The sequence below is a fragment of the Calypte anna genome, chromosome 2 (genome assembly GCF_003957555.1).
Source record: "Calypte anna isolate BGI_N300 chromosome 2, bCalAnn1_v1.p, whole genome shotgun sequence".
NCBI classification, from domain to species: Eukaryota; Metazoa; Chordata; class Aves; order Apodiformes; family Trochilidae; genus Calypte; species Calypte anna.
Window position 1 is genome coordinate 7,517,143 of NC_044245.1, and position 18,680 is coordinate 7,535,822.

General features: G+C 37.5%; 1 protein-coding gene across 14 annotated transcripts in view; it reads right to left on the reverse strand.

The window, feature by feature from the left end:
• KMT2C (lysine methyltransferase 2C) overlaps positions 1-18,680 on the reverse strand; it is a 198,959-nt gene that overhangs the window by 47,720 nt on the left and 132,559 nt on the right. For 11 of the 14 annotated variants that reach the window (XM_030444333.1, XM_030444332.1, XM_030444343.1 and 8 more), the window contains 8 exons: positions 18,172-18,353; positions 17,255-17,419; positions 16,539-16,648; positions 10,448-10,513; positions 8,793-9,005; positions 5,239-5,367; positions 3,806-3,925; positions 1,178-1,308 (listed from right to left, as the gene is read on the reverse strand). In XM_030444333.1, the coding sequence (XP_030300193.1) occupies positions 1,178-1,308; positions 3,806-3,925; positions 5,239-5,367; positions 8,793-9,005; positions 10,448-10,513; positions 16,539-16,648; positions 17,255-17,419; positions 18,172-18,353 (1,116 nt within the window). The remainder of the gene's footprint in view (positions 1-1,177; positions 1,309-3,805; positions 3,926-5,238; positions 5,368-8,792; positions 9,006-10,447; positions 10,514-16,538; positions 16,649-17,254; positions 17,420-18,171; positions 18,354-18,680) is intronic. The other 3 variants (XM_030444334.1, XM_030444339.1, XM_030444345.1) reach the window with 3 other exon arrangements.

Sequence of the window (18,680 nt, forward strand, 5' to 3'; positions counted from 1 at the left end):
GATCACGAGTTTTTCAGTATTTAATATAGTTCTCCTTGCACAAAACAGACATCTGAAGAAGGGGAACATTACTGAGTAACTTGTTACTGTTGTCCAAATTCTACAATGACCAAACACTACATTTCAGTCAGCACGAAATCATCCTAACACCCCAGCTGCTGAACTCATACAAGTATCTTTTAAAATATTATAGAATAGCTATCACTGTTCTGAGTACTCAGTAATTTGACAACAAACTATCAAAATTTGAAGTTAATTTTTATTCATTATATAAGAATTATTTCTATTTTCTTGTAGTTAAAATTTTCATTTAGAGCTGATAAAAATAGAGCTAAAGACAGACTTTTCAGTATCAGTTATTCCAACATGAGCAGAAGAAGAATTTAAGAAATAATATGTTTTATAGTAATAAAATGGGCATTAATAAAAAATATTTATACTTATTAATACGAAGGAAATGATCCTTCAATTTTCTTTCCAACTCACTTCCCCAATTATTAAATACAGATTATATTTAGAGAGAGATTGCTCTGCCTCTCTGACAATTCGTTGCTTTCAGTACCATGAAGTTTGGTGAACATCTACAGGATAATAAAGTTTTAATTGAAAAGGTGGTTGAGAAGAACAAGCCAAACAACACTCTCTGTGAAAGACATATATAGACCAGTCAGTTTATAGCTGCTTGAAAGTACTTACATTGGGAGGCAAGAGCAGAGATTATTGTGGTAGGGAGATGCAGGGCATATAAAAATACAAAACTGTTGGAAAATAAGTTTACCCTATCAAACCATGTTCTATATTCTTCTAAAAATAAAAAAAACTAGTATCTTGAGAAAATGGTACGTTCAGGTTAAGGCATCCGACAGAGTTGAATGCTGAAAATGTCAAATGTCAGTTCAGAGAGAAAAGAAAGGCTTCAATCATCTGTGACTCCTCTCTCAGAACAAGTCGAGATCTACACACTGAAAAAAAAAAACCACCAAAGGAGCAGAGACCTAACATAATACACAGCTTTCTGTACAAACTTCTGAACAGACTTTACAGGAAGTTGTTTGATTTGAATGATAAACTTGGAATCTGAAAAGAAACATCAATGGTTTAAATGAACAGCAAATCAACACACATAAAGATCAGGTTTTTAAATAGATTTACACAAGAAGTATACCAATAGCTTTACCTGCAAGTAGGCAGGAAAGGTTTCTTCAAGTTTATTTTTCTTTTTTCTGTAACGCTTTTTTATTTTCTCAGTACTTTCAGAAGCTGGAGTAGACTCCTCAACTGGAGTGTCTGGCAACTGTTCTGTCCACCCTGAAAAGTAACATTCAGACACAAATAGGTAAAACACTTGGTGTATTCCTCCAAAGGTACAGTGGCAGCATGCCTAATGTATCTTGCTGCCTATCTGGGTGCATGGGTTTATTGAATATCACTCTGGATGGATTCTAAAGGTGGCCTTTATCCAGCCAGCTCTGAGCTGCAACCTGATCATCTGGGCTCTGGCAGTCAGCAACAGCATATGTGATACTAGTCAGACCACTACACTGTTGTACCTCACTGGCTGTAGAGACACCTTTAACTTTTGTATATACAAGCCAACCTAAAAATCCTAAAAAGATGGTAAATTGACAAGAGTTTTAAGTGCCATTCAACCAGATATTTGAAAGATAATTCCACTGAAATACACTTTTGAAAATCATCCATGTTGAGTTACACATTAAACACCTTTCATTTTACAGACTGGTTTTCTCAAATTAAAAGAAATATTAAAAAAAAAAATCTTAGGAATTAGTGTCCTATGAATAATAAACAGATCAGAAAAAGAAATCCACACATAGCCCTTCCATAAAAGTAACACATTTATTCATATATCATATTTTGAATTGGCACTGTTTTTCTAATAAATGCAAAAGAACACTGTGCTCATCAATCATTCAGCATTTTATTCAACAGATCAGGGAAAACACTACAGGTAAAAGCAGAACTTACCCTGTCCAAGATAATTACATGAAGTTAATGACCCAGGGAAGTTATTTAACAAAAACTATTAATGTGGTAGGAAAATCAGCTGTTCTTTGTACTCAAGTGATCTCTTCTACCACATTCAGAGGACAGTGAGAAGAATGAGTCTCACCAGCACTGTGGCCTCTGCATTGTATGAAAGCAAACTTTTGCAGAGGAAGGGGGAGGAACATGGCAAAAGTAGCAAAAAAAATTGGTAAGGCTGAAGAGTACTGGCAGCTGAGAAGCAGGCTCTTAGCAAGCTATGATCATTTAAAACATACGAAGACATTTCTGAGTTATTCTTTTCTTAACAAGCAATTGTGCCTAAGCAGACAAAAAGAAGCTCAAACTTTTAACTGAAGAATACTTGTTAAAGAATACAGCTTTTAACAATATGCATTGTTACTCAGAATGGGAAATTAACTTTTCAAGCAATTTTTTTTTCTTTACTTAAAGGAGCAGATCTCTAAAGAAATAAAAAAAATTAAAGCAAAATTTTCAGCTCTACCTGAAACGATGTTGTATACTGTACTGAAATAATATTTACAAAGCATAAAACTATAGCTATAACAGTGATAATAAAGAGAAAGCACTGTATCTGAATAGGGGACCCAGCTAGTTTACTGGGTTGATGGAAGAAACATTTGTTGACTTCATAAAGCAGATCTACAAATGCTAGTGAGGACAACATTTAGCTATTTGGTTTTAACACTGCCTGGATGCTGTAAGTAAAGGTCTGGTCTCCACCATGTTGTTCAGATAATAAAGCAAGAGACCAATCTGACTCTAGAATGGTTACAAGCTCAATACCTAAACAGACAGCAGTGAATAATTGGAGAAATCACAGGCCAGAGTGTTCTGAGATTTCATCAGCCAGCCTTTAGAAGCAGTTGCCTCCCTTCACTGACTTACTTGGAAATAGGCTCTGAACTAAAAATATACCACCTCTCACCTTATTGATACCTCAGATTTTCTAGATTAAACAATGTGGACAAATCCAGAGTGATGAAATACTTTAGCCTAAGTATACAAAGCAAGCAAGAGAGCAACTGTAACAATAGTTACATGCTCAATCTTCTGAGTATCACAGTCCCAGAGGCATTGAAATGGCTTTGCTATGAGACACTGGAGTGGGATGCTTCAGCCCTGGAAAAGCCATCAATGGATGGGGGAATATTACACACACCAAGAAAACATTTCTATTTTACACATTAATAGGGAATTCTATTGTTCAAATACCTTTTCATAACATAAAATGAGAGGGTATCTTATGCAGCTCTCACAAACCCTGTTTAAAATGAATTATTTCTTCATGCAACAATAGTGTATCATTGAATTCACAAATACAGAGCAAAACCAGATAAAAATATCAGACATTTTTGCAGAACATGTAACACTGGTGAATATTAAACCTGATAGTCTATCAGACACCTGTATATCAGGACTAGATCTGCAGGAAGGTGCATCTGAAAGAGGATTGCTCTACACCTAACTAACTTCTTACCCTTTTTTCTGTCTTCTGGACAAAGCCTGCCTAAGCAGAGCTCTGACACAATGCAGCATTCCTCATCATTTATTTATCTCCCACACCACTCTGCAATTAATCGTTTCAGTTTCTCTGTAAGCCATTTGCTCTACTGAAATTTTATGTAGGAATCAGTATTTCCAGTTGAATTAATAAAATGATCACGACAAACACACTTTTCCCTTTGTAGCACATCTCTGGAAAGAATTGCATGTTGATGAGTTACTTTATTTTTATTGCATTAAGAACAAAAATCTAAAATCCACTTTCTGCACTTACCTTCATCTCTGCCAGGCAATTGCTCAGAAACAGAACCAGAAGAATCTTTCCTGGAGAGAGATCTTTTAGTCTTGCCCTGCCCTGTACGACTTCTCTGACGTACCATAAATCCTCCAATACCTAATGAGGAAGCAAAAATTCAAATTTATTGATTAATGTCATAGTAAGAATGAGAGCCAAGATCCTTCTGCAGGTAGAAGGGACTATTGCATCTGTAGAAGTCTACGAATCAACCTGAGATACCTGAGGAGTTTCCATTTGGAGTTTTATGAAAAACTTTTAAATGTTAATGTTTCAGTGGGCATGTATTTAACTATCAAAAAGGATCAGAATTTTTGGACTGTAAAACATTCACAAGAAGTTTAAATTACCAAACTTGAAAATTTTCAGATGTTGGTTTTCCTCTCTCTTAATTAATTGCTAGAAGTAGAAGTCAATCTACCCAATGAAACCTATTAAAGAACCTTAAAGGATCCTAAAAAACCTCTAGAAATTGCTCTAGAGAGCCCATAACTTCAAATTACATATATCAGAAAATAGAAAGGTAATTAATCCAGATAATACTTCCTGAAACTCCAGAATCTTTTGCTAGATTTTGACTGCAGTGCTCCTGATCCTGGTGTGTATGGATGTTCATCTATCAGATTCAGGTTTGTTTCATTTTTCAAGGAAGTTGTTGCTGCACAGTAGTGGGAAACAGAAAACCACACACAACACAGACACTGAGACATACCAAGGTGTGGGATATTGGTGTTCTTCAAAAAGCCAGGCAGTGTCTAAGCATAGCTGATTATCTTGGATTCAGTGTTAGCCCTAATGAATCAGAGCTGCTTCCTACAGAGCCACTTAAGTACCTCTTGCTTCCTCTGCCTAGAAACAGCTCAAGTATTTCTGCACCCAGGACACACAGCTGATTCACAGTCAAGATAATTAAGAGGCGACTGCACTAATAAATTAATTCATCCAATAATCAAATTTATTAAAATTCACTGCCAGAACTAATCTACAAATATTTAGTATTATCTTACCAAGTATTTCAGAAAACAAGTAAGATACCTGGTAAAAGTTTCTATGAAGTTCAGATATTTCCAGATATACAAACACACATACACATAAAAGAACCCTGGCCTTCATCAATTATATGTGTATATACAGTACATGCTAAGAATCAAGACAAGATACAAATTTCAACTAGTAATCAGTAATTGACAGCATACTAAGAACAGGCACACTGCTGAGCAGCAACCTTTGGAAATTTATTCTGTTAAAAGGATTAAAAATTATTTTAAACAAAACAGAGAAATCTAAAACCAACAATTAACAGAATACTTCAGAACTCCATAATATCTTCTAATATATATTTTTTTAATTTCACAGAAAAATAAAAGGTGTTAAACAAGTTACACAGAATGATATAAATAATGGCATCCTACCAGGTCTGTATGGTTTTCGCTTCCTTTTTTTAATCCCATCAGCTCCTTCTGCCACTTTGGTATCATCATCCACAGCTTCCCGTTCTGGGCTGGAATCTGATTTTCCATCACAATCCATAAGATCACCTTCTGGAGAAAAGAGAAAATGGTAACTTTAACTGGAAAAGGGAAACATCATCTTTTTCCAAAATTTCCACATCTGACTAATTTCTGAGTAAGTGATTAAAAATGACAGATTTTTCAAAGGGGATACTCTCACTCTCCAAACACTTTTGGGAAAACCACCCTATCTATAGACAAAGTCCCAGTATATACATACATTTTCTGCAAGATGATGGCTACACAAATCCAGAAAAAAAATGCTACTGTTACTACATGTGAACCTGACAAAAATTGTTGGTGCCCTTTTTGGAAGCCTGTGCTGCAGCATTTTCTAAGTGTCTGAGCAAGTGATACATCAAGGAATGTGGATAGCATTTCACACACTAGATACCTAAATTTTGTTTATTATTCTCCTAAGTTTTGTTTGGGAGGGCTTTTTTAATTAAGAAGGCAGACTGACAAATTACAGCCTGCACTTGGAAAGTAATGCATAATGACTCTCAGTTTGGAAAGTACTTGACTTGAAGCTGTGTGACTGACTGAAAGCAGAATTATCTAAGCAGAAAAATTTGACTTAAATAGTTGAAAACTCAGCCTATAGGAATTACTCAGCCTTGAAGGTAAAGACTGTAATTTTGAGTTTGTGTTTATATTCTGTGGGAAAGCAGGGTAGAAGAAACACATGTAAAACATGATGGTATTAAAAAGCCTCTGGCACTGAAGAAAGAGTGAGTTAATTCTTCTGATATCCCCCAAAACATCAATATAATAATGACCTTACACCTTCATTTTATTGTAAAGTTTTAAAACATGTTAAATACACTCTTGCCTCTGAAAAGATACTGCAATTCCAATTCCCTGCCTTGGATGATTCAGGCATACAATTTTATGTGGTCTAAAACCACATAAAGTTTTAAGAGGAAGAAATAATGTTGTAACAGACAGAGATGGACTCTTTCATACCACTTCTGCTGTGGTAGAACTACAACCCTTGTTCTTCCACAAGCTGGGTCACAGACCAGACTTTCCCATCAGTGAAGACTTTCCTGAATTGTACAAACAAAGCTGGTGGCTTGGCAAAGGCAGCCCCCACAGACCACCATAGCCAGTGCCCTCCTCTCCTTAGGAGCATGAGTGGCTGCTCCAGCTAAGGTGCCCTGCTACACAAAGCAGCATGCCAAATGCTAAACCCCACAGTGGTCCTTCCCTTATGAAAAGCAGCTCTACAGATAGCAGCAGAAGAGCCACATTAAGCCTACCAAAGATGAAGCTCCCAAAGCTTCCAACTGAACTTTAAAATGTGGAACATCTGAGGAAATGCCAAACCTGCAGAAAGCCTACAGATGAGATGGTAACAAAATTACTCCCAGCTCAGTTTTCTCAGATACAGTCTCTTTTCCATCTGGAACTTTGGAGTGGAAGTAAGAGTTATTGCTGTTTGCCTGCAATTACCACACTATGTTGCTCCAATCAAAGCTCTAGCACAGCTCCATTCATCCTGATGCCCATACAAAAATTTCAGATGTGCAGAGAACAGGCACAGATCCATTCTGCTGAGCACATGTAGAGCTTCCAGGAAATCCAGCCAATCCACCATGTACCTGCTGTGCTGCTACTGCCACAGACATGAATGTGCTCTTAACTCTCAAAAAGGCAATGAAAGGTGATGAGAACTGAAACTAAAGTCTATGGAAGCTCTGGCTCTCCCTTTAATACTGTGCTATTACATTTGTGTATCTTGTTACCTATTTGAAAAGGGATACCTATAAAAGCCAACAAGCAGATAATGAAGTTAGACAAAGTTATATAGAAGACAGACACATGTTTGTAAAAGTAAAGCTGATTAACCACTGAAACAGAACAAGGGAAGTAGTTAATGCTCTATTTGATGCCTTCAAACCAAAATCAAATTCTTTTTTTGCTTCTAACAATCTACCTGATGGATTATATAAAAGAACAAGTTGAAATTTAAGACAGTGTAATGCTAGGATAATTTCCCAAATCTTACTAGTGAGCTGTTGGAAAAGTCGTAAACAAATAAAAGGATGTTGAGTAAAAGTATATTTTTTAAAATAATAGCAATAGCAGAAGGGTCAGAATGTGCTAATCAAAAAATGGGAACAATACTTATATCAACAAGTTAACAAACTTGCAGGAAACTGCACTGATGGTTAACATACCCAGTTATCACAAGCACACCCTGTATCTAAAAAAAGCTTCTTATTACATTTAATCTGATTAACAATGAGGCAATGTCACATAAACAGAAAGCACTTTAGACTGGGATAAGGTGGGGTGCCTGTGTTTCTCTGTAACAGACAATTGCATGACTACTGTAATGAGTTTCACACCTGCCATTGAACTAATGCCATTGAACTTTTTCCAGACTAAGGATTAACACCTATTCTACCAACACACTTATCACAACCAATAGCCAGACCATGGCAAAGAGGACAGGAGAATGGTACTGCACGATGCTGGCTGCTGTTTCTAGAGCTGAGGAGTGGGCTTTGAAGAGTGGGGCTGGCTGCTCCTATAGGGTTTTCTCAACTCTCATCTCTCACCTTCAGTCTCCTCTGGCTGGGGCTTGCTCAGCTGTGAGGGAAGCAGATGAGACAAGAACTGGTGGTGTTGGGGCACATGGAACTTTGCTTCATGGCTAGACTGTAGTGGAAGAAGCTCTCCCAGAGGCTTCTACCATACCTAAAGTGTCATTCCCATACACAGGGATGTGTTTGGGTAGGTAAGTGTTAGCTCAGGTCCCTTCATCTCTTGAGGCTGCAAAACCACTCAAATCTCCTCCTTCCACGCTACACAGACACCACATCCTGGAGCCTGAAATCTTTGAGTAGAAATCTACATAGGCAGCATCTACTTGAACTAAGGCAACACCCAGAATTCAATTTCAAACTCAAATTCTAATTTAAATTCTACGTTGGAGATGAAGACAAGCAAACTGTTCCATTAGTCAAGGGAAACACAAGGAAAATGTCTTTAAGAGCAAAAAAATAGTTTCAGCAAAGGGCTTTTTGCTTCACTTTCACCTTTGTTTTCAACACCAGCTTTACAGTCATCTAGACATGGCTTTGCTGAGCCGTTACCACTTTCAAACAGTGTTTGCACTATATTTGAGAGCCTCAAAATACACTCTCACTCAGTGAATACACAAGCATTTCCCATAGGTAACCAAAGTTTGACAAAAGGCAACTCGTATCTGCAGTGCTGCCAGCCTTAGAAAGGTGAGTTTCCTATAGGATGGATGACCCATAAACAGAACAAGAAGAAAATTCCCTGAAATGGACAAAACATGACTATTGTCCAAGTAATTTTCATAAAGCATTCTGTACAGAACATAAGAGTATCAGTACGATAAAAACTCCCAGGGATATCTGCAATATACACAAGTACTGCAACACTCCAAGATACAAGACATGCCAAAAGTAGACTGCTACCTCTACTGTCATCCATCTCCCCATCTCTTGAGTGCTCTGACTGGGCATCTGGGGGTGTCTGAAGCACAGCCACACTGTTCTGATTTATAATCTTCAGTTTAAGCTTTGGTTTCGTCCGTTTTCTTCTCGGTACTGTAACAGTGAGGCTCTGTAACTGAGACATGCCGGATTCTGTCAAGCAGACTCCATCCTGGGTGTATGTCTTTGGTGGGTCTATAAAAGTTAAATGAATCATAACAGCAATATAAAACTCTTTAATTTACAAGTCTTAGATGCTTAGGAATAGCACTTTTAAGAGTTAATAATCCACATGTATGGAGCTGATTCATGAGTGAGGATATTGGTATAAATAAAACAGAGCTATTTGATAGTGTCTAACAAGCCACAGTCACAGCTTTATAATTTAGAGTCTCATGTCAAATCCAGCAGCAATCCATTATATTTCTACAAAACAATTTACATCAAGGACTCATTTGAAGGAGAGATTTGATTATGGAAAATAGTGCCTTGCAGGGTATTTCTGTACTCGTGTCACTCTCAGAAAACTGAGTCTTAGTTTGGTTTCCTGTTGCTTATCGGCCAAGGACCTCACCTCACCCTCAGCACTCTACCTTCATTATATCCTTATTAATGACCTTAAACCTCTCAGGACTCTTGGTAACTCAGGCAAGTTATTAGCTCTGCTTTATAGGAAGACAAAAATCAAGTTATATCAAGTGAGCTTCTCAAGATAAAATTGGAAATGTGGGTAGTATCCATCTTCCAAGACCTGCAAGACTACTTCCTCCTCAAGCTGTTACATAACAATTGAGTCTGCCAATAAACTCCAACATTCCTTAATTCACCATGTAGAAAGGCACTGTCACCTGTGCTGGAGTCCTGCAAGTGGAGGTTTGAGATTTTTCTGGGAATTGCCTAAAAATGAAGCTGCAATGATGATTCTGCTCTTTGGAATCGTTAAATAATGATTTGATAACACAGTCATTGAAAACATACAAACATCACAGAATTTGTCGCTTTTAGCAAAAAATATTCTCTTGTGTAACATCTCAGCCCTCCAAACACAGCTGGTTCAGAACACTGTTCTTCCTAGATCTTCTTATGCTGAACTAAAAAAGAGCATTTGCTTTACAAAAATCACGTACTCTTTTTGAGACCGAAGATTTGAGGAGAGAATCTTCCCTCAGAACTGCACTTGTGTGGTATCAAAGAAAAAAATTCTGACATGATGGATGCTGTCCTAACATAATAGAAGCCATTTGTATTATCTTTATAAAAAGTGACTTGTGAGTGGGTTTCTCAAGATTAGAAATTCCAAGCACACACCAGACAAATACCAAAAAGTTGTGTCCTCCTACAGCTGTAAACATGCTTGATTCAGCCTCCTTTTTTTAATCACCAAAAATATTAAGGCAAGCCACTATGTCTGCAGGATCAAAGCATAATTTAAAGTAATTATCTTAGTGCAGGTATGGCAGGCAAAAGAGAAGAAAGAGAGAATGAGGAAACAAGCAAACAAAAAAAAAAACGCATGCTGTGGTAACTGAAGAATAGTTAATGCTGCGTGTTATAGAATCATAGAAAAAGGAATTTTTGTCTCATGTAAAAATATACCCTTAAAATATGCTAAATGATCAAAGATGTACATTCTTTACCTAGTTCTTTTGATTTTGAAATAATCTGAGCTCCAACTGATGAATCACAACAGTCCAAAGAAGGCACTGAAAAATATAAGGAAAATAATTTCAACTTTTAAAAGTGGTGACTTGATTTAAACTGAAACTATCAATTAATTTTCCTTCAAGCATCTCTGTTAAAATCCCTAATTTATGCTTTTGCCAACATTCACTAGCACCTTTAAAATAAAGTGCTTTTCAGCACCACAGAAGATGCAAGTAGAAGCTGCCCTGCTATAAACTGAAGTCCTCCAACTTCCTAGAGCCAAGAATGGCATTGGAACAGCACTGAATTTGTTGGCAAATGATCTCCTTCTACAGAACCAAGGGCAAGTGAACACACTGGATCTACTGGATCAGGAAGTAACCTCTATACTAGTCATGAGGTCCACGTTTTGCTGACCGAGGCATGAAAAATGGGAGGATTTTGTGAACTGGGTATCAACTGCTGTCATATTTCCCTGAGGAGAGTCAGGCACACTGCGACAGCTTTGAATGCAAGATTCCAGCTGCGTCTGTGCTCCCAGTCCACTTATACAACACATATAAGAAACAAAATAAGGCTGACACATCTGAAAAGTCATGATAAATGACTCGTTCAACTCAGGGTAATTCTTATTCAAGATAAGAATATTGATAAATGAAACAGTAGAAACTCAATTTCAAAACTACATCATGTGCACTTCAGGGAAGCACTGGAACAGTGTGACTGGGTAAATAATGACCTAGTCCTACAACACTAGGCTACTGTTGTGGGTTGAAATGCTCTTCTCATCTGCCTCAATTACAGTAACTGTGATCATGCTTCACTAACCTGTGATGTGTGGACTAGATTTTTTAATATTAGTAGTAACTTTACAGAGATTATGTAGACAGTGTAAGTAAAGTGAAAATCAGAAGCTTCTACCTTGCAAACACTGAGAACTAGAATCCGAAAACCGGTTAGTGTGTCACTGCATCACCATATAGGCAAGTTTAGCTACAGGTTTTTTTTTCCTAAAAATTTTATTCATGATCAATTTAATACTCAGACAAACATCTGGAGTATTCACTTTGTGTCTGCCACACAAGATGAGACCACCAAAGCAAAGGATGTGTGGGAGGCTCTGTGTCTCTCAGACATGTCAGACCACTGGGTGTGTGCTGCTGACCATCCACACACAGTATGGGAGTTGGGGGCAAGGCTAGGAAAAGCACAAAGGCTTCCAAATTCTTTGCAAAATAGAATAATGAACAGGAAATCTAGAGGATGCTTTCTATGCATTTAAAAAAATTAAGTCTGTCTTCAATAACTACAGTGCTTTAAATGTTACATAGAGTGTAACTACAATATATGATATAACCTACAGAAAACAAATATTCCATGCAACTGATAAATGAAAGCAGTAAATGAAAAGTGATAGTTACTGAAAACTCAAAACTGGAAGGAAAAGACAAGAAGAAAATAAATTGAAAATGAGATTTTGAAAGAGACACTGAACTGAAGGGAAACAAAAAATATGGAGCAAGCTAGAGGATGGAAGATACTCAAAAACTTGAAAACGGAGGAAAAAATATGCAGATTGTGTAAAATGTCATCTATTCATTAAATTGCTTATAATTTACAAGATGTTTTAAGACAGAGATAGTAATTTTTGTACTGGAATCTAACTTAAATAATTCATCAAGAGAGCTGTGGATGCCAATTCGAAATCCTTATCTGAAAGTCAAACAAAAGGGAGTGGTCTTCTGGTTCAGGTCAGACTGCAAAAAAATTTATCTTTGGATATGGAATGGAGTTGAAACAGTCAAATAAACAAGCTGATAGTGACAGATGTGAGGCCTTCAGAGACTAACTCACAGAGGCTGCACAAACAGTGTTTGAAGACAGTAGCAAACAGACTCCAGAAAATGAGCTAATTAGACTGCAGATTAAGAATTAAAATCAATAAAATGAGTAACTGAGAAAGGCAATACCATTAGAGAAAATGTTCCATGTTTTTTGAGGTATTTAGCTTAAGTTTAACCAAAATTATTATACTTATTTTCAAAAGGGTTTACACATGCTGATTATTGTACAGCATTTAGTAGCTTCAGCTGAAAACAAGTAATTGCACAGAATACAATACAATGGGAAGAATCACATTGTCAAAAGAAAGAGGTCTGCCATTTGTAAGGCTGTAATAGAATAGAACAATTCTAGGACAAAATGAAATCAGCATAAGGGATAGAGGGAAATGGTTGATGTAGAAACACAACACTCACAGAGTTGTACTGGATGCCTGCATAACTGTGTGCATGACACAGGGATCTCTTTTTAAATACACTAACTTAGAGGAACAAAGAGGTTGGCATAATGTGCCAAAAATATATTTTAAAAGTTATTTTTTTACCTATAATATTCTATTGCTTTTGTATCCTGTATTTGTAAACTATATAGAATTAAGTTTCAGAATGAGGAAAAAGTTAATTTTTAATATAATTAAGATACAATTCAGGAAAATTGTACATCAGAGGCTCACAGCCATTATATGTGTAGCACTGGTAGCTCTGAGCAACTCTGAATCAGTGAGTGATACCAACTCCACTGTGGGCATATTTACTGAAGTCACTGGAGAAATCCATACCCACAGGCAGCTACCAGGAACTCTCACCAGATCACTAGCTAAAGAAAACCAGGCAGGGCTGGTTCCTTTGCCCTCTGCAGAGAAATTAAACCAGCACCAAGTGAGGAGGAAGCTGGAATATGTGGATGGAGAGGGAGGAAGGAAGGGAGGAAATTTACAGATGAGGCATATAACATATAGGGGCAAATAAAAGAAATGTGGAAGTGATGGGTAGATGGGTTGAGAACCCCATGGGTTGTCTTGGAGTGAATGTAGATGAGAGATGCACACACCTCTTCTCACTATCCAGGAATTAAGAGCACAGAGGAAAGCTGCTGCTACCCAGAGCAGCTGCTAGTACTCACTCATTATAATATTCAAGCAATCTAAATTACAAAAAACTTTCTACAAGGCATGACAATATGCTGCAGGACATATAACTTGATAACATACAAAAAAGAACTTGATGAAACACTGATCAGAGATAATTATTTCAAAAGAGCCTATTAATGAAGGTTTATGGTATACTACTTTGGAGAAAATCTTAACACATTCTGGCTTTTTTCTTTCAAGAAGAAAAAAAACATTTATCTTTAATTTCTATTTCCTGAAGATGACTTAGTTAGATTTATCAGATGAGCATCTGATGTTCTTCAGATAGGGAACTGTTACAGTTTGAGTAAGCCAGGATAGTTCTGTGGTAATGGTACAAGCACCTAGAGAGAGGGTCTTTATGACCCTGAGGGATCTAGGAGGTATGGAACAGAAAGGGTTCCTTTCCATTCCTCCCATACACTATAAAAGCCAGGAGGACTGGAAGCCCAGCCCCTTCCTGCTCCCTTCCTCCTTGCTGCTTTAATGCACACAGAGGTCTTGGGATGAGACTCCTGCTTTTTCATCAACTCAGCACCTGCTCAGCAGAATTCACATCCATCAAGTACTGGGAAGAGTCCTCTCCTGAGTCAGCCCTGCTGCACAGGACACTTAAGCCACCTATCTCTGGGTTTTGTATAGAAATTTCTATATATTTCTATATATTTGTTCCTCATCCCCACAGTCTAACTGCTCTTCCCTTGTTCCAGTAAACCTGTTCTATTTTTAATTTCCAACCTTAGAGTCTCTCTTCCTTATTCACCTTTTGCCTTCCCTTGGGGGTGAGATGGAGGGGGATAATAGAGAGTAATTCTGTCCTCTGGTTTTTGCTTCAACCTGACCACTAAACTGAGTCAGGAATCTGACAGATTTGAGTGTTTCCATTTTCTGAAGCAAGAAAAATAAGAAGCTCTTTCTCAATACCTACATGCTAAAAGTATTTACTCTTCACCAATAGTAAACTTGCAATCTCCTGGTAATTTACTAGGTTGAGGGTCCCTTGTTTTTTCTACAAAATAGTTAAAAGCCTTGTAATAACACTGGCAAAACATCATTATCCTCTGTGATACATCAAATGGAAAGAGAAAGAACCATCCCAATAAGAAATCCACAATAAGGTATATTTTAAGAAGCTTTCTATCATTACTAACATGTTTCTCTTTTAAGTTTATCAAATGCTAATTGTTCTCACCTTGAAACAAAAAGTTATAGAATATTTTTGAAGGAGTTGTAAAAGAATTAATTAAAGACTGAGACATTTCATATAAAAGTACATGCAAGTATTTCTGTGACCATGCATCAGACAACATACTCAGACATGCAACTGTGCAAATGTACACATTTAAAGAGTTACCATATATACTGAGTCAATGCATGGAAGAATAAGCAGAGAAACTTGTCATAAAAAAAGGTGAAAAAAAAACTGCAAGGAAAGTTTGGGAACCCTCCAACAGGTCTAATGGGACTGGTTCCAGTTCCTCAGCAGAGGAACACAACTTTATGAAGGTGTGCAGGAAGGACTAAGTCAGGGGGAAGCTTATGCCTGGAAGTGCAACACCTCTGACATCATCCCGTGAAGCTGTTCAGTCTCACATAATATGGGCTTTAATTATATCTAAAAGGTAGCTCTGCCAGCTCAAAATAGAAAGGAAGAGGCAGTCTTTCTTAGTTGGACCTTTTTGTTTAAGTGCTCAAACCTTATTATCAAAGTAAACAAAAACCTGTGTTATATCTGCCAGGTTCTTTTTTTCCCCACTTACAAAACTACTTTTCTTTTTGAGTTTGTGAAAGGAAATCTCAAGAACAAAGTCACTTGGAGAAATACACAAGCGTAAGTCATTCTTGCTTTCAACAGTGATAGAAATGGGATACTTGGAAGCATTCCACAACCATGTGTAGTTGACAAGGGTGTATATAAATGTCCAAGGTCATGCCAGTAAGTTACAATTGCTGCCATGCTGTGATGAGGACATGCCAGTGTAAAGGTACACTGGATGCTCTGCTGAACTGTTCTTGGTAGACCTTTTGAACCCATGCCTCATGATATCTTCAGTCTTGATCAGGAAAGCCAAAGTTGCTGATAACTTTTTGGTGAATACGAATATTTCTTGAAATATTTGCTTAGTTCTTGTACTTTCATCCTACCATACTATCATGATGCCCCAGTAAAGGGTTAATTATGAATAATATAACGTGCTATTACACTAAAAATGGGTACAGGTGTCAATACTCTGTTAAAGCAGCAGACTGAAGCAGAAACTCTGGTGAGCTGACATGCAGAGGAAACAGATCTGGGATACCACCCTTGTAGTAAGGCCATAAACCATGTAATAGGCCAATCTAATTGCTGACAGGCCACTCCCAGTAACAGGGAACAGTTCCATCCCACAGAACCAGCTGCTGTAGCTGTGCTTAAAGAGAATAATTGCAGTAGCCCCAGCTTCTGAAGTACCACTGCTACAGAAGGGTGTAATAAAGACCATTGGGGAAGCTGGTATATATATACATATATATATATATATTCACTGGTAACATGTATGCAGAAAAGCAAAGCTCATCAGAAAAAACTATACATTTTAGCAAGAAAGTGGTGACTCCCAAACAGGGGATCATGACAAAGTCTTTCAAAGACTACAGTTGGGGAGGGAAGCTTTGGTCTTAAATACTGAAAAAGCTGAGGGAGTGGCACTAATACAGTTCTTACAGACTGTTGTTACAGCTACTGCTGCTTCAGATAGGCTCCAAGTATTGAAATATAGAAAAAAATTTCTGTTTGGAATTGATTTTCAATTCTTCTGACATTAATAACCCTAGAGAACAGAGCTTTCATCATCCCACCTGACCAAGTGAGATGCCTTAAGTTTTCAATACCAAATGCTTTTCATAATTTCCCCAAATTATCTTCATTGAATCTATTTGAAATTCCCTCTGCCTTGCAGCCAGCCACCAGAAGGGTGCAAAAGAGCTGAGGACACTTCCAGAACGCCCTTAAAATAAACACATCTTGCTTCTAGCATGAGCCAAATCTCCACCAGAGCAAAGAACCATAACACATTCCCAAACCTATTTATTGCAGTGTGCAATCCTGCCATTGGTTTCAGTCATCTTCTTACCGTTTGTTGGTGGTATGTATGGCCTACAAATGGTACAGTCAAAACCCATATCAGCTATGTTTTCCACTTCCTCCTCTGTGTTTAAGTTCTGACAGATTGCATGCATCCATCTAGAAATTAAGTGGGGGAAAAAATACAATTTAAAGGAAATATGTGGTGTTTTAGGAGACCCAAATATCAGTATATGGTCCAAGTAAATGTGAAATACTTGTTTAGTTTAAATTCTTTCAGGGAGAAATGATGAATCAGGTTCTCTGTACACAGCATTCCCCTACAGTGGTGTGTGTTAAATACTGTATATACAGTATCAGATTACCTATTTCCCTTCACAGGAAGGAAATCTCTATAAAACAACGACCCGGAAGCAAATATGTCTTAGTATAATATTTTTCTCCCTATATTGCAATCATTTTAACTACTTACTTCACACAATGTAATCTAGACTCAACCTCACAACAACAGTCTTGCAAGGTAAATTAGTTTTATTTTTTCAAAGGGAGAAAATGAGGCACAGAGTGATTAATTAAATTGCCCAGAGTAATAGAGTTAAGTCTGTGGTACAACTAGGAATGAACTAACAAGAGACTTCTGAGACTCAATCCAGTGCTCTTTACCACAAGACCATTCCCTTCAACTTTATGCTTTCACAATTGGGGAAAAGAATCAAAATAAGCCTTAAAAGAGGGAAAACCTGCAAAAATGTGAGAAATCCTTACCGATCACATTGTCTGCACTGAATGATGAGCTCTTCATCCCTGTAAGTGCGGTAGCAGATGGGGCAGGCAGACAAACTTGCACAGGGAGCACACTGTGTGTAATTATTTTGCCACTCACATCTTAAACCTGGAGAAGTTGCTCCACAGTGTCTGCACCAAACACACCTGCAGAACAGACAAAATTATCTATTCATTTCAGCTCACAGGAAGATTATTTTGTGGCTTTAAACCCCTCCTACTTGGAACTGGGTGAGTAATTATGTTTTAGATCGCTCATGACTGGAGGGGGGAGGCAGGCAACTCATTTCAGGTCAAGCAATATTTTAATTGAGTAAAAATGGTATTATTTAGATTATTGAACATTATCAAGATTTTTAATATTATTTAAAGAAAGTTCCTAAGTGAGAATTGCCTTCAATCTGCAAAACAGGTGGATGGATGTTCATAACAGCTCAACAGGCCAAAGGAGTCCCTGCTTCCATTTGCCATTTGAGATATAGAGATTTAACCATTTGAGAGGTCTGTTCTGTTCATGTTTTAGCCAAATAATGTGAAAGGTTTTCAGAGGGTTTTATTTCAAGAAGAATTTGGTGAAGCACTAATTCATTTCTTCACCTGGACTTTACAATGAATGGAAATTGTATTTTTTGGCTAAGAGTTTCAAAAGAAAAATTTGGCAATCTCTACATACTTGGTTTTTGACATGAAAAAACAGTAGTGAGATGAGATAACAGTTTCCCTATTACAGTGGTAATTCAAAGCAACAATTCAGAAGTATTTTGTTTCCTTTGTTTAATACACCCGACAAATACAATTAAAACATCATTACAGTTCAACTGACATTACAAATGTGAAGTGATGAAAGTAAACAAAAGAGGCCAGCAGTCCAGACTTCTGACCCCAAAAGCAAAACACACCATTTGCACTTCCATCCTCCCTTAGGAACTGTCTGCAGGGGTGGATCCAAGCAGTAGGTGTGGTAGCTGATGTCGCAGTCATCACAGAGAAGCAGTCTCCCTGGATCTGTTGCTTTCCCACAGGCTTCACACACTGTGCACTCCAGGCACCTCCAACCCTTGCTGAGCACCACTTTAGTAATCTGCAAATGGCAAGGTGAAAATTATTTGAAAACTGCTCTATGAAGTGTGAACACTGTGTAAATTAAGGACCAGCTAGTGGAGCACAGGATGCTCTTCTGTGCCCACTATGCACCTCAGAAATAGCTGGGTTATCATTTTGACTTTCTGAAGCCTCAATAAGCAGGAATGGATTACACAGAAAGACACTGTAATTACTGACATCTGATACTGTTCCAGGATGTAATTTATTTGGATAAACAAGCATAACAGAAATTCTATACTGCACTGGGTCTACATGTAGGACAGTCTACCTCTAGGAGCAGCTGGTCCTATAAGGATGAAGCAGA